General features: G+C 44.1%; 1 protein-coding gene across 2 annotated transcripts in view; it reads right to left on the bottom strand.

The window, feature by feature from the left end:
* Window positions 1–1,026: 1,026 nt before the first annotated feature.
* The window catches only part of ATP6V0A4 (ATPase H+ transporting V0 subunit a4), a 56,937-nt gene continuing 42,170 nt past the window's right edge, over window positions 1,027–15,793 (bottom strand). Inside the window, exons 15-21 of one of the 2 annotated variants that reach the window (XM_019489682.2) lie at window positions 15,198–15,316; window positions 12,937–13,153; window positions 11,810–11,917; window positions 9,472–9,606; window positions 6,623–6,740; window positions 3,731–3,800; window positions 1,027–1,397 (exon numbers count right to left, since the gene is read on the bottom strand). In XM_019489682.2, the coding sequence (XP_019345227.1) occupies window positions 1,307–1,397; window positions 3,731–3,800; window positions 6,623–6,740; window positions 9,472–9,606; window positions 11,810–11,917; window positions 12,937–13,153; window positions 15,198–15,316 (858 nt within the window). In that variant the 3' untranslated portion in view covers window positions 1,027–1,306. Of the gene's footprint in view, window positions 1,398–3,730; window positions 3,903–6,622; window positions 6,741–9,471; window positions 9,607–11,809; window positions 11,918–12,936; window positions 13,154–15,197; window positions 15,317–15,793 lie in introns of both variants that reach the window. The other variant, XM_006264694.4, reaches the window with a different exon arrangement.

Below are 15,793 nucleotides of genomic sequence, written 5' to 3'. Positions count from 1 at the left end.
CACTAGGTGCTCCACTACAGCTGGAAGCTCTGATCACTGACAGGGTCCTAGCGGGGGGAGCGCAGGGTGCGCACCTACAGCTGAGAGCCCCATCAGTGACCAAGCTTCCAGCTGCGGGGGGACACCATGCACTCTCGTGGCTGGGAGCTCTGCCAGCTGATGGGGATCTCGGCCACAGAGGCGACGACTGCCAGTGCAGGGTGAGCCCCACAATCTTGATTCCAGGCTCCTCGTGCGCCAGCAATATGGTGTGATGGGATCAATGCTGGATCCCACAATCACAACTCCTGCCATACATATGTGGCAGGACAGGAGGCACAATTGTTGGGACCCTGCATCAGATCCCATCAAGCCTTCTTTTTAACATCTGTCAGAGGCTTAAGATGAAGGGTTACACTGAAGTGTCTAAAGAGGCATAAGCTTTTGTAGGCTGCCTTCATCAGATATTATAAGGTGTCATCCTGCCCTGCCCTGCTCTATGCCTAACTTCAGAGGCAACACAGCTAACAGCTTTTCTGTATTAATGTGCCTGCTCTTCTCGTTCATTATGCATTAGCATTCTTTGCATAGTCTACTTTAACAATCTATTTTAAAATTAAAACAGAAGTCACCATTTTACATGTGGATTTTCCATAGGAAAACAAGTCAACAATGAAAGAAAAAAGTGGTTGTGAGTCTGCAGCTGAACTGTGCTATTATTTAAATGACAGACTTAATACTCATCTAAAGTGACGCTGTATGAGAAAGTCTGAAGTCCAGCAGTTATAAACTCTGGAACAAATCCGATAATAGCGGGTTTGTTGCAGTAAAGTACCTACATAAATATAGGCTTGTGATACTGCATTCTTCTCAGTCGTTTTGAATCATGCTTGTATAGTTGGTGTGCTAAGTGAAGTGAAATCTGGCAAGCAGCTTAATCGCATGTAAATGACACCTGATCACCCTTGGGGCTAAGTCTAAATCAATACATTTTCTTTGGAAAACAATGTATCACAAGGCAGGGCAGAGAAAGGGGAAGAGCACATGTGAGCTCATTATGAATAATTTATTCATTTTAAAACAATACAATTCCTCTATTTTTAAGCAAACAGGAGAGAGGTGACTCCAAAAAATTTGTAGAGTTAGATACTTGGCATTGACTTGGATAACCATTCCAATTAACTAGGTGCACTATGAAATTCACATTCAAGAGAATTCAGCATTCAACATGGTAATAACATTAAGAAGAAAGTAAAATGAAAGATCTGGGGAACTAAAGATCTGTGTGTGCTGAGTTGCCTTTATTCTTCAGTTCTTTATTCTGCCTTTATTCTTCTGTTCCATTTATGATATCATAGAAGGAGAAAGGAGAAAACTTATAGCCTGCCCCCATGTAAAACTTGTTCTGGAACTCCACCCTAATGAGGAAAAATAAACAGCAGTTAAATTGGCACAGTAATGAACTTACACAGTATAATGTGTTGGGGGGGGGGGGGTGGAAGAAGGAGATAGGACCATTCTAAAAATCAAGCAGGGAAGTAGAAACAGCACTACTAGGGAGACCAGGAGCTGGACACATGACTCAAGGTTGGGAGTCAGAAACTCACATGAGTTTCTAGTGATCTCTGAAGCATTGGGATGTGGATATGTTCTAGGTCAGCAGTCAAGTTGGGATTTTCCAGGGTCTAATGTGTGGCATAATGGAAGCCAGCCAGCCATCATGCCATTAGCAACTGCATTTTAGAAGAGAAAGAAGAACTCTCAGCATAATACATTTCCATCTCCCTTGCTTGCTGGGAGGAGGAAGAAAGGCAGGTGCTTGAAAAAGACAAATGCTCAAGCTGCAGCATGACTTCACAAGTACTACCCAGCTGTATAGGGCCTTCCACAAGTCAATCTGAAATGCTTTTAACGGGCACAATCGGCAGTATCTGGAAAGCAATGGAAACTACTTAACAACTATGAGATCTTTAATAACCATCAGGGAGCACTGATATATTAAACAGGGTCTGCAACCTGGGGAAACCCTGTGGCACAGTTGGGGGGGGGGGGCAGGAGGGGCTGCAGGCTCTGAGAAGGGGCAGGAGCTGGGCATAAGAGTTTTACCCAGTCCCCAGCTGCTGCTACCATGGCCACACACGCTCTACCCTCCTCGTCTCCTGTGAGCAGCAGCAGCAGTGTAGTGTCCATGCCCTGGCTGCCATAGCTGCAAGAGCAACACTGTGGGACTGCTCTTGCTGTGGGGCGTGAACTCCATGGGCATGGGAGATGATTTTGGTGCCCTTCTTAAAGTCAGTGCGTGGGGCTGGTGCCCCTCTCACCCTCCCCTAGGTATGCTACTGTCAGATGTGGCCAAGTTCCCTCCACTGTACAGTAAAACAATCTGGGATAACAGACTTTTCAGCTTCCCAGTGTCTAGCCAGTATCAAGTGACTCCAAGCCCTTCAACCTTGTCTTGTTGACAGCATTATGTGGTTAGTGATGGATTGTCACAAGATAGGAAGTACCCAGCAACAACACTTAAAAATGCCCTCCAAGTTTGGTTTGGGGGGAGTTTTTTCCTCGAGTTGGTTTTACTTTATGCATCAGTGCTAGGGTATGTCTACACTGCAGGGCAGTATAAACAGATCTGAACTATCTTTTAAACTAGCTAGCTCAGGTACTGCTGGCAGCTTAGCTGTGCAGTGTAGAGATCAGTCTGCATTTACTACCCAACTGACTGACTTCCCCAGTTTCTCAGACAGGTTTTGTATTCTGTGCTGACTTCCATGCTACCATGGTTAGACTTCCATTGGTACCCGAGTGAGGTAGTAGAAGGTTTATACAGACTTATACAACAGTGAGGCCACATCCAGACAAACATGGCCATGTGGTCTGTGGTGCCGCAGATGTGTCTGCGGCACAACATACCACATGTTCAGCTGCTCTCCACACTGCAAGGGAGCAGCATGGGGGTGACCTCTGGGTATCCAGGGGTCAAAAAAACTTGCTCAAAAAAAAAAAAACAAAAAAGAGGAGTGGTGCACATGGGGGCAGTGTATGCTGCTCAAAACTGGAGCCTGACCAGACAGAGCCATGCTACGGCTACCAGCCAGGCTCTGAGTGGCAGGTTCACTGCTGCTGCAGTCCCAGGAGGCCCCCAGGACCCCAGGTAAGGCTGCTGGGGCCAGTCCAGTGCTGGCCCCAGCCTCCCCTACCCCACCCTGGGATAACCTGCCATGTGCCAGAGTGTGAATGGCATGGACGTTCCCCAGGGACAACCAGCTGAGGCACAAGGTGCACCACCACTAGCTGTCCAAGGGGAACCAAACATCCATACTCATCTGGACAGGGCCTGAGTGCATATCAGATATACCTTAAGTACTTAGAATTCAGAGTGAAGCTGCAATCATAAGATCTTAAAAAAAGGTCTTAATCACCCAAGTCAAAGTAGCACTGTGGCCCTTTACCTGCAGAAATTGGATTGCAAATATGAACTTTGTCCTGACTGACATGAGTTTGGTGGTCTCAGATTAATCAGAAGTGGATATTTCTGCATAGTGTATGACTTGTGCACCTAGCAGTGAAACCCAGAAATACTAATGGCACACAATGGTTTGGGATAGGTCCAAGGCACAGAAACAGAGGTATAAATAAAAACCATTCTGTAACAAAATCTATGGTGGCCCCATCTCCATGGCCTTGGGTACCCTTTTCTCCCTGAAATTGCAATGAGAAAGACATTTGGAGAATCTTCTTTTACAGAACTTACCAGTGAAGACGCAGTGCATGGAGGAATGCAGAGAGACCCTCCATGACAAGCAGAATGGCTATTGTCAGAACTGCAAAGACAGCAAAGATGACAAAGACCACAATAAGTCCTCCCCAGCCACTACTGCTGAGTCCCACACTCATCACCATGGTCCAGAGGACTTCAGATAATTCTGCAGTGCAGGTAAAGGAAAGAAAAAGAATGGAGCTGAGCAACAGTTGCGGACAGTTCAGTAGCTACTGTGATAACAATCAATCATCGGCTTAGTGGGTAGATTGGAGAATGCAATACTAAAGCCAAAAAGAATCCATCTTTTGCGCAAGGTAAGATGTCCTTTAGAGCTGATCTCTTAACATTGTCTGGAGATCAGGAACACCCCATATAAAAAAAAGGGAACACATGTCGGTGATAAAGATGAATGCAAAATGCTCAAGACAACTAGATTCCTCTTGGAATGTGACTGACAGGAGGGACCCAGGCAGCTACATGGCCACTGATTCCTACCACTGTGATAGGAAGACATGGAAGCTTCTGCAAGAAGGCTGCTTGGATTTCCCTGGGGGGCTCTGACAGGTACAGCTATAATTATTCATTACAGCTCTCCAAAGGAGCACAGAGCAAGACTTAAATGGGTGCAAATGAGAGCTCCAGAGCTCCACTGGGGTCAGTAGAGCTAAACTAAGGCTGCAAACAGATGTCGCCTTTGGGCCACCCTGAAACTTCTTATGGCATAACCAACCACAAGCAAACAGACATCTTTTTGTTCCTGGGGTGCACAGGATTGGGCCTCTGAAGCCCCAGGAATGCCTGCCCAGTTTTCCCATTTGCAGAGGCATGCCCAGTGATCCTGACTCAGGGTGCATCTCTGCAAATGGGGAAACCCTGGGGTCCCCTCAGTTTGCAGATGCTTGCCCCAACTGTTCTCCTGCAGGATTGGCTCCCAGGAGTGGCAGGGGCCCAGCAGGAGCCAGGATACATCCCAGAAGAGCTGATTCACTTCATCTAGTGATGTCTCTTTATAGCCTGATTTATGCTAGCTGAGGACTTCCGTATGTGTTCTGCCCGGCCACTTCCTCTTATGGAAGACATTGAGAATGAGCACCTAGAAAAGGAATGAACTAGTTCTGTTCACCTGGGGAGTGTGATAAGTTCCATATCATATATCTAACTGTAAAACCAAGCTTAGGCCCCATCAGCAAGCTCAAAACCCAACCTACAGCACAATGTTATGTCAAAGTTGTAGCAGAGTTGGTGAAGAGTCCTGTCTACAATAGACAGGGAAACTGTGCTCACCAGGGAACTATATATCCAAGGCACTTACTAATGACTCCTTTCATGGTGAGTACCTGAGCACTTTATTGTCTTTCATACATTTACTCCTCAGCACCAGCTGCATGGGTAGAAACGTGCACCTCTCTCCTCTGACAGATGGGGAACTGAGGCACAGAGGGACAAAGCGACTTGCCCAGGGTCACACTGGAAGCTTGTGGTAAATCAAGGAGTTGAACCCAAGTTTCCCCCAGGCCAGCACCCTAACCACTGCACTGGCTCATTTTTCCTCTCCATTTCTTTAGCCAGTACAGAGAGGTCCTGGGGACCACATTTTGATGTAAGAACTCAGATGAATGGGAATTACAAATAGTTGTTATGGATTCCTATATGAACCTCCCCAAGCCAAATAGGTTCACAGAATCCAGGATAATAAGGCCAGAAGAGACCATAGTGATCACCTTACCCTCACCTTCTGCATACTACAGGGCACAGGACCTCCCTCAATTAATTCTTGCTGAAATGTTTCTCTAAAACAGATTCACTACTCTTAAAAACAGCTTAGAGATGACATGTTCATAAAAAAGGTAACTGTACATCTAAGTACTTCACCATTGAACTTAAGTTCTTTTTAATCACCTATATCTCTAATATAAAGGTAGCGTGAGTTGACTTCCAATTAACTCACTACTACACTCACTTATGTGCCAAGAATGTTATGACAGGAAGGGCAGAGCCATCCTTCCCAGTCAGGCACCTTTGCATTAAGGGGTTATTTTTTATATTTGTCTGGTTCTAAACTGCAACCTCTGTGGGGAAAGGACTGTCTTTTTGTTCCAGGTTTGCACAATACCCAGAAGCAGGCAGTACTGCCACTCACTCAATAAATAGATGATAATGATAATCAGAGATGGCTGAAAATCAGACCTTCTGAAGAGCTTGAAATTTCAACATCTGCTTTCCTCCTAGATCAAGAAAAACTGCAATGGTGATTTTTTTCCCCATGAAATAAAAAGTTCTGAATTATTTCAATGTGACCATTCCAGGTCAGAATTAAAGGTTTTAATATTTTTTAAATGAGCTTTGTCATTTTGATTTGTTAAACTGAAGGAAAATGTCATGTTTCAGGTCATTTTAACATTGGTCTGTCCCCTTGAGCTGCTGCTGTGATGGGTCTTGTAACCTGGCGGCCTTACTACCCTCATCCATCTCAAGGGCTAGGCTCAATTTCCCATGACGGATTATGATGATGCTACCAGAGGAGGAAACTACAGTGCATCACAGGAAATTCAGAGGGCCTGGCCTATATTAGAGAACAAAGGCATGAGACACCCAAACTACAACTTCCATGAAGCCCCTCAGCAGCTAGTATGAATACAAATCAAACAGCCACAAAATATTCAATCAGGTTTGACAACTCTCAAATCATACCAATTTGTTTCGATACAGAATAGTTTGCTTCAGTTTTCCAGGTGGAAAATCCCACAGCAGATTCTGAGTTTGCAGAAGCTTCGTTTTCATTTTCAGTGAAAATAAAGATTTCCAATAACAATGACACATTTCCCATAGCAGCAATGAACACAGATTATTGTTACAGCTGAACAACACGAAGCAATAACTCACGTGCATGAGCCAAGCTTAGTGCCCAGAGCCGGAGGTAGGATGCCGTATTGGAGATGCAGCCCAGGCAGTATTCAATGGTGTGGATTGCTTGGTGTACAAATATGTCTCCAAAATTGAACTGAAATGATGCAAAAATGAAGCTGCCTCACTTCCATTCTGTGCTAGTGGAACAGTAATACACTATAGGTGTAGCCAGTAGGTGCGCCAGTCTCCTTCCTCAGGATGATAGGAGCAACATCCAGCTATCTGACAAGAGGACAGGTCTGCTTGTTTAAGTGATCAGGTAAACTGTTCTGCTTGTTCTATCTTCCCAGGCACCAGACTCAGAAAAAGAAAAACTCCAGTGAAAAACAACTGCTAAATAACCACTCTGTATTTGCCTTCCCTGCACTTTACTGTATTCACTAGCATACTACATGTACCTTTCCCCCCAAAAATCAGCCCTCCAAAATTGGGGTGCATGTTTTAAGCAGGGGAGCAGATTTTCTTCACCAGAACTTCACTATGTGGAAGCATAGAAGGATAAAGACACTGTGTTAAAAGATGGCTGCCAACTTCTCTCTCCCTGCCACAAAGTCAAAGGGGTGGGTTCAGTCCAGTGTTAACTCTTTCACAGCTGCTCACAAATTGGCATCAGTTTTTGGCAAGTTTTATCCCACAACAAGGGTATGGGAGATATGTAACACCCACCCAAATCAGTGCTACCTAGCTCTGGGCTGGGGCTGTGCAACTTCCAAGGAGGGGCCACATATCCTGTGAGCTGCACCAGAGCAAGCTGCAACTCCCTCTGAGCAACATACCCCATGGGCACCCCCACTGCCATCGCTGCACCATATCTCCATGACCTACCCCCACCCCACAGTGCACTGCATGCCTAAGCTGGCCCACCACTACACAGTGAACCTGGGGAAGGGTAGCAGTAAGATTTACCCACTCTTACCTGATAGTAAATAACCAGGGCAGCTAACTCCTGAATGAGCCCTACTACTGTTTAGCTTGTGGATCAGATCACCATTGTGGAAGAACAGGCACATGAAATAGTTTCCACAAAGAAGTTGATGCTTGGCAAGTTCCCATTCCCTTTTAACTCATGGTGATGCACCTTTGTTTGTCCAAACCCTGAGGCTAGGGACAGACATTACACATAAGCCAGTTTAAGTGATCAGAAACTGGTTTAAACCTGTAACAGAACAGACATTCAGTGCATACAAACCAGTCTGAAAATGGCTGAAACTGATTTGAGATAAACCTGGTTGAATGTAGTATCAGACTTAACTGATTTGGGTCAAACTGCTTTATGCAATGTCTGTCCCAGACCCCTTCCTGGTTTAAGTTAAATGAAAGTCCCCCAGCATCCCAGCATGCTCTTTGGACTGGGCTGGGCTCTCTGCTCCAGAGAGCTGGGCTGGTCCCTCCCCTCCCCTCCCTCGCTGGAGCTCTGGCAGAGACTTGTAGGCACAGCAGGGTCTTCCCGGCTTCCCCCTGCCCCATCCCCCCCTCACCACTTGCTGCTCAAGTAGGGATCCCTCCCTCTTCTCTCCCACAGCATGGACCATAGCCAGTATGTGGTATGCTAGCTAATGCTAAGAGGTGTCTGTGTAAAGCAGACAGGACAGAGGCAGACAGAACACTGTCAGCTTAGGGCTTTTTGGAGCTAATCAACAAGTAGCTGGTAATGTCCCTCTGTTCCTTCCTTGGAAAAAGTTGTTTAAGAAGAGCTTGAACTAACGAGAGAGGCTTTTTTTTGATGGGGTGCTAAATGCTGATAACAGAGCTCTCTTATCAAGGTGTGGGGAACCCCTCTCTACTCAGAGTGTCCTGATGGAGCCTGGCCACACTCCCTTGGCTCAGCACTGTAGAAGGGAAGGGAAGGCTTCTCTATCACCCCCCAGCTTCTAGCCTGAGCCACTGCAGGCATGTGCCTGAATTTCCTCAGTCCAGAGGGGATGTCTGTATGGTTACAAACCAGTTCAGCCTACCCAGGTTAAACTAACCTGCAAAGATTGAATCAATTCAGGCTCAGGATTTTTGAATGTCTGTCCCTAGCCTTTGTGTAGAAGCTCAAAGGTCTGCTGAACTCAATGCGCATCTCTGTGCTGACTTCAGTATGTACTGGATCAGTCTATTCAGGTCAGAACAACACTGGCAATTTTGGTTGTTTTCATCTTTCTCTCCAGATTTCAAATTCTTTTAACACAGAAAACTCATGTGCCTTTTGAAATATGGCAACTGTTTTCCTGCAGCAATGGATAAAGCCTCAAGGGGACTGGAAGGCATGTGCTTTGGTGCTTAAACCAATCTCTAGCTACATATAGGGAATATGGTCCCAAATCAGCCTGCAGGGGGCTCTGATGCTGGCCCTGTCAAAGGCAGGATGCTGGCCTATGGGGGTCTTGAATCTAAGTGTCCAGATTCTGGCAAATCCTATATTTCTATGGTCACGCATGAACCCCCCAAACCAAGGTGCTTAATCTAAAAATCTAAATGTATGTTTCCTACTTGGACAAGAGGGCACAAAAGAACAAGCTTTCCTACAGGAAATGAGACTATTTTTTCTATGGTCTTTTGTCATTTGCACTCCCCACTAAAAATTCAGCAAAGCATGTAAATGAAAAGTAATGGAAAAGAAGTTCGACTTGCCCGAGTCTCCAAAAGATTAGGCTCAGGTTTAGTCAAAGCACAGGTTTGAGGATTCAGAAGGTTCTTCTCTTATTAGAAAACCTGCAGGCAAATTCAAAGTCTCCATTTGGACCACACAGAATATTATTTGCATTCCAGTTGGAATGCTTCCCAAGGGTAATTTCTGAGAGCTGCCCTTTCCTCCACCCATCCTGCCCTGATTTCTCTACCTCTTCCTCATGATCATCATGTCCCCCGTGGCCACTACTATGGTTTTCACGACCAGCTTTCTTGGAGTTGTTGGGTTCAGTGATCTCCACTTCAGTGTCACCAGCAGGGCCTTCTGAGATTGGTGGTAACTGGAGCTTTCAAAAGCAAAAGAGAATGGCTCAGTTTATATTATTTGAATTTCTTGAATGATTCCAAGGGGAAATACTCATCAAAGAAAAACTGATATGGTACATAGTTTTATATAGGTATAGAAGGATGACTACACAATTATAACACAGCCAGCCTACAACATAAAAAAATATCAGGAGTAATCTGACATTTATTAGAGAAACAGAGTGTTTCCATCACAATCACTAGCAAGAATAAAAAAGAAAACCCTTCAACTTTGAGGGCATCTTCTATCCAAGGGCCCCAGTATAATACACATGAAGTTACTCAGGCCTCATAAGCCCACTGCAATGTTGCACATTGGAATACTGTCCACATTTAAGAAATGATGAACCTGAGGCATGGGAAGCCTGACACCCTCCTGCAGTTACACTGGAATTAACCCCACAGTAGTCAAAGTCCATGAAGTTAGATTGGTTTAGGTAAGAGCGGAATCAGGGCTGGAGGGAATAAGTGACTTGCCCAAGGTCATACAATAAGACTCTGAAAGATGGAAGCAGAATTCAGACCTCCAGAGGCTATGGCCTATGACAAGTCTCAAGGCCTCTCAGCCTTTCTCCACAACCATTATTTGTGCAGCATCCTCAAATGAGTGGCATTTTAACATAGAACATATCTTGACCCATGACTCAAAGATCATAGCTTCAAAAGACCACCTGGCTTCAACAATGTCCTATATTGAATTGAATTCATAGCACAAAAAAAGCCTCAGACATTACTGAATCAGCAGCTTTTAACAGATATCCTGGCATTCGTTATTACTTTCAACACGTTTTGTAGGAAAAGCCTCATAAATGTGTTTTGTTCCATTGTATCAGTAATCTCTATTATACTTGCTTATCTTAAATTGGCTTGAATGTCAGCGTAAAGAACACATTTTGCTGCAGCTGTATAAATCTGGCCAAATCTAAGATTTGATCAGGTAGCTGACATATGAAAATCATTGGCTGAAATAGGATGAGGGAGAAAAGCTATCAAATGTTGTTGGCTGCCTGGCACAGAGCAGGAGCTGCAGTCAACAATGTAAAAATACTTGCTTGAAGTCCCAGAAGAATTGAAAAATAAGAAGTTACAGAACAAATGTTGTTCTACAGACATCTCTTAGGGACCCGGCTTTCCATTATAGGTCTTTAGTTACTGGACTAGAAAAGGTCACAGAGCACAACCAGCTTCTTTCCTTTTAAATGAAGTCATTTGTGCTATATAAAAGGTATTCCCATCTCCACAGCTAACTACAACAAAAGAAAATGTTAAAAGCAAATAAGAATCCTTCACTTGCCGTAACAAACAGAACAAATAAGCGACAAGGAAATTGCAATTTTGCCAGCCACATGCAAGATTAGGTCAAAGTGTATAATACACAGGAAAGAAGGGCCTTCCACTGGATCAGCATTTCTCAACCCATGGGTCGTGACCCAAAAGTGAGTCACAAGAATATATGAAAGGGTCGTGAACAAACTTTAAAAAATGATTCAACAATTTTTTTAATGGATTCTTCTTTCAAGCAGAACAATGTGTGGGAAACTGTGACTTTTCCCTTGCAGACTGGCAGAGCTCCAGCCTGCGAGGGGGTGCTTGAGGCCCTCTCTGCCCCACACACCTCCTCCCACTCCCCACATCCCAGACATTGGGGGGCTGGGGTCAGGGGGGAGGGTCATTGGGTCAGTACTGGTCATCAGTGTTTACAAATGGGTCCTGATACAAAAAAGGTTGAAAACCACTGCACTAGATAATAGGAATTGTTATCACTGAGAGAGGAAAACACTGTTGGAAAATAGCTAGTCACACCTTTAAATCAGGTATTTTCTTTGAGCAGTGTAGACAGTCTCTTCAGAGGACAGGAACATAATTTTAGCTCTGCTCTCAGCTTACAAGGAGCAAGCCATCCAAGTCCTTTCATGTCGGAAGTGAAGCATGGCAAGAAACTGAAGCATTCACAGTTACTTTCTTTTGACAACTTTGGACATAGCCTACAGCTTCCAAAACGGCTCAGTGCTGGCCTAAATCTGCCTCCATTGGTAGAACTCACATTTCCTTCAATGAAAAACAGTTAGCTCTTTACCAAATGCTGTTGAAAAATAACAGTCAACTTTGGCACCAGTGTACTGAAAACCAAGATGTTTGCAACTATACCTGTGCTTAATGTGATGATAGATTTTGTGCCCTTACCATACGCTGAGCTTTCAGGTGATTGGCTCGGAGAATAAAAGGTTTAATCAGAAGCATCCATGGAATAGCAATCAAGGCAAATATGACCAGAAAGCTCTGGACTTCCTTCTACAAGGGACAAACACACCTATTAAAGGGATATCTCAAATATTGTCATTTTTCAATAAGTGAAATTATCATCCTAAAATATAATGCTATAAAAATGGCATTTTTTTAATTCAACGGATCTTCTCCATGTGTTCCTGGGTGGTTAAAATGACCACTTTCTGTTTTCCAGTCCTGTTTAGCACTGCAGGGTAGATCTGGTAATAATTTGGGGGCTGAAATTTTGTTTGTTGGAAAAATGCTGATTTTTCAAAAATGAAAGTTATGGTTAAAGCCAGTGTGATAAAGAGACAGACCCAGCCTGGAGTAGTCAGGAGCATGATGATCTCACACCCCCGATATCTGGGTAGCTCAAGTTCAAATTTCCTGCTTTGCTTTTCTCCCACAACCAAGCTGTTCTGAGGTAGGTCTTTCTCAATCTCAGCTCCCTGTTGGAGCTGTTCTACTTTGTCTTAAATTTACTGGAGCAAGGACTTGAGCTTGGGTCTTGTATATCCTAGGTAAGAGCCCCTTGTATCATACTGGTGTCAGGATGGGGCTGGGAACAAGTTTTGCAAGGTAATATGAGATCCCTCCCCTGTGGCTGCTCTGTAATTAGGTCTGTTTCCTCAATACCAGCATAATTAGGAGAATACCAAGAGAACAGACCTCCCCAACCAGGCTGGCCCAAGGTCTGCCCATTTCCTCCTCCTACACAGATGGATTCCCTTGCCTAGAGATAAGAGTTTCTTCTAAGAAAGCAAAAAGGTGACAGGGCTACACCTTAGGAAGAGCTAGTGTTGTCACTATACAGGACCAAATTCTACCCTTGTCAACCTGTGTGTAATCTGCCACACAGAGGGAAGGATTCAGCCCTTAGACCTCTTCTTGACAGACTGGAATTGCTTGAAGGGTAGGACCAATTTCAGGTTTACACAGTTTTTGGTCTAAATTGTAAAGTAGCATAGCAAATTGCACCACTTGGCTATGCTGGGGTACAGTGACTCACTAAAACTAGGGACAGTACCTTGGTGAGTCCGTACCTGATGTGTATATAAGGGGCTGTTTGTAGGATCATTGTAATTGAACAGGAACATATTGATGAAGTGGATGAGAATGCTTGGTGCATACTGGGATACATGGACATTGTAGTAGCACCATTTAAATATAATCATGAAGAGCAGGTAGCCGAAGAGACAGAGGATAAATATAATCTCTGGAATGAACTGCAGGACAATGTTTATTGTTCTCCTGAAGTAGCTGGAAAAAATGATAAACAGGTTGGTATGAGAGATACAGTGCAAGGCCATTGAGCAAAGGCTGCATGGAACATCATTTTAGTGAATGAAAAATAAAACTAGAACCAGACCACTGTGGATACCAAATTTAGGATGCTGGTATCCTTAGGGCAAATGCTAGCCTGCCTCCTTGGTAAGCCTTGGACTGCTGCTAAAAAAGCAAGCCCCGTCACACATACATTGGGCCCCTCTAATCTGCCCTCACTGATTAATTGCCTAGATTGGGCAGGCACAGAGAAGGAGCAAGCAGATGGGGCTTGTTTCTCAGTGGCAGCCCCATGAACAAAAGGAAGGTGGTATGGATATGGCCTTGGTGATAAAAAGCACAAATTTAAATACAAATATTATTTTAAACATAAGTTATTCAGGTTCTTATAGTTAAGCCCATTACTATAGTAGCCCAGGCCCCCTCTAGGTTACTACATTAAAGAGCTATGCAACTTTAGCATTCTTTTAACAAAGGAAGTGCTCAATATTAGGAATGCCAGAATTAAGGTTTTCCAGGCAACCTTAAATTTAGCCCCCTGTTTGAAGGTGTTAGGATACTTTTCTAATGACAGCCTCACACATACAACACACACACATTTTTCCCCAGGACCCCTGTTTCACTCAGTGCTCAGGGTGGATGGTGTTCACTGAATAAGCAGCTATACAATATTTCTTTTTATCCTGATTAGTCAAGTGTGTGGCTCTAGGCCTAATTTACTGCATGCTATTCAAATCCTGCTCTGAAGACAGAGCTGGCAATTCTCTTGTGGGATTTTCTATTATGCTCACATCATAGTCTATGAGTGCTTTACACATGTTAATGAACTTATCTTCGCAACAGACCTCCAAGTGGAGGTGGTACCATTATCCCCACTTTCCACATGGGACCCTTCTGCACACAGATTAAAGCTGAGCATGTCCAAAGGGTCAAATTCATTTTAGGTGAGCAGTTTGGACAATGAGGGCCTCATTTTTCAGAGTACTTGGCATTTTACAGCACGGCATGTGATCCCATTGAATTCAGTAGCAGCTGTGAGTGCTCAGCTCTTGGGCAAATCAAACCCCAGGTCTTAAGTTACAGGGGTGTAGGTTGTAGCTGTGTTGGTCTAAGGACATAGGCAGACAAGGTTCTTTGGGTGAATCTGATACCTTTTATTAGACCAACTTAAATAGTTGGAAATTTTTTCTCCAACTATTTAAGGTCTTAAGTTAGGCACCCAGAAAAGGAATAGCACACATGTGTAGTGTAATGTCCCTAGTAAAAAGCCTGGTTTATATGACTTGCCCGACATCACAGGATCAAAGTTAGAATTCACTTTTCCAGGGCAGCTTTCAACTGCCTTAACCAGGACATCATCCTGTCTCTTCCCGCAGACCCTTGCCTCACTCATTAAATATCTCTCAATTTTGTAGCTAATGAGGCAGCGGTCCTACAAATCTGATTCACTCCCAGAACAGAGGGTGGGTGCTGGCTGTCATGTACACATGCATACACATCAGCTTCCTGCTGACTTCCATGGGCTCAGGATCAGAACCAGGAGACAGACATACTAGCAGGAAACAGAGATTGAAAGAAACCTCATGCACTTTTAGCTGCTCTTCTGTATCTCCATAAATATTTTGTGAAATCAGAAAAGAGGGGGGTCATGGCAGAAGAATTGCTACAACCCTAATGTGGAGACTGTGATTGCTGGTAATCTTATTAACTCCCTAAGGATAAAGTGCAAGGAGCATGGCCAGGTCTCCAGCACATCCCCCAGAGGACTGGTACTCCATCCCTCCCTCCCTCCTGTGGACTTGAGACCAGTTCTGTTACAGAAGTCTATCCAGGTACTTGTCCACTGCTCATCACCAAATCTGATTTTTACTAGTATCTTCTACTGTCAAACCAAAATGAGGTTCCCATCCTTCAGGGAGATAAAGATAAGAACACACCCAGGGCTAGGGTCCAAATCTCTAGCACAGTAGTCCAGAACAGCATCATTTGAAACCATTTGAAATGTAACAATGAAACTTACATGTGGTTGAAAAGGCTGAGTATCACCCCGAAGACCATCTGCGTAATCCCCATGACAACAGACATCTTCATTTTGTAAGAGTTTAAGAAAGTCAGCTTGTTTTTAGCAATGTTCCAGATCTTTGGGGGAAAAAAGAGAGGAAACAGAGAGACAAGAGCAGCAAGATTATCAGGTATTCTTTAGAAAATGACCTGGAAGTCAGTGCACTATGAATGTCAATGCCACCAATTTACTTTTGATAGCTCTACTTAGGACTGCAATCTCAATAGTACAATGATACAATGCTCTTCTATAAAGCTTTTTAACCAAATGATTCCCAGTTAAGTAGTGTCCCTGTTTTACAGAGGAGGAAACTGAAACATGGAGGGAGGAAGCCACTTGCCTGAAGTCACACAGTCAGTGAAAGAACCATTAAAAACATCTGGAGTTTCCCAGTCATGTCCTAGCTACATGGCAGTGTTGCCTCTCTATAACACAGAGGATCAGAGATGGGAATCTCCCACCTCCATTACTAAAATAGCTCCAGCATTTGCTGAAAAAAAGTAGTGATAGGTAGAATATATGTTCATTTAAACTAGGGTTGGCAAGCCAGTCAA

Source organism: Alligator mississippiensis, chromosome 4 (assembly GCF_030867095.1).
Source record: "Alligator mississippiensis isolate rAllMis1 chromosome 4, rAllMis1, whole genome shotgun sequence".
NCBI classification, from domain to species: Eukaryota; Metazoa; Chordata; order Crocodylia; family Alligatoridae; genus Alligator; species Alligator mississippiensis.
Note: the sequence above shows the minus strand (reverse complement) of the source record. Positions and strands in the feature narration are given on the sequence as shown.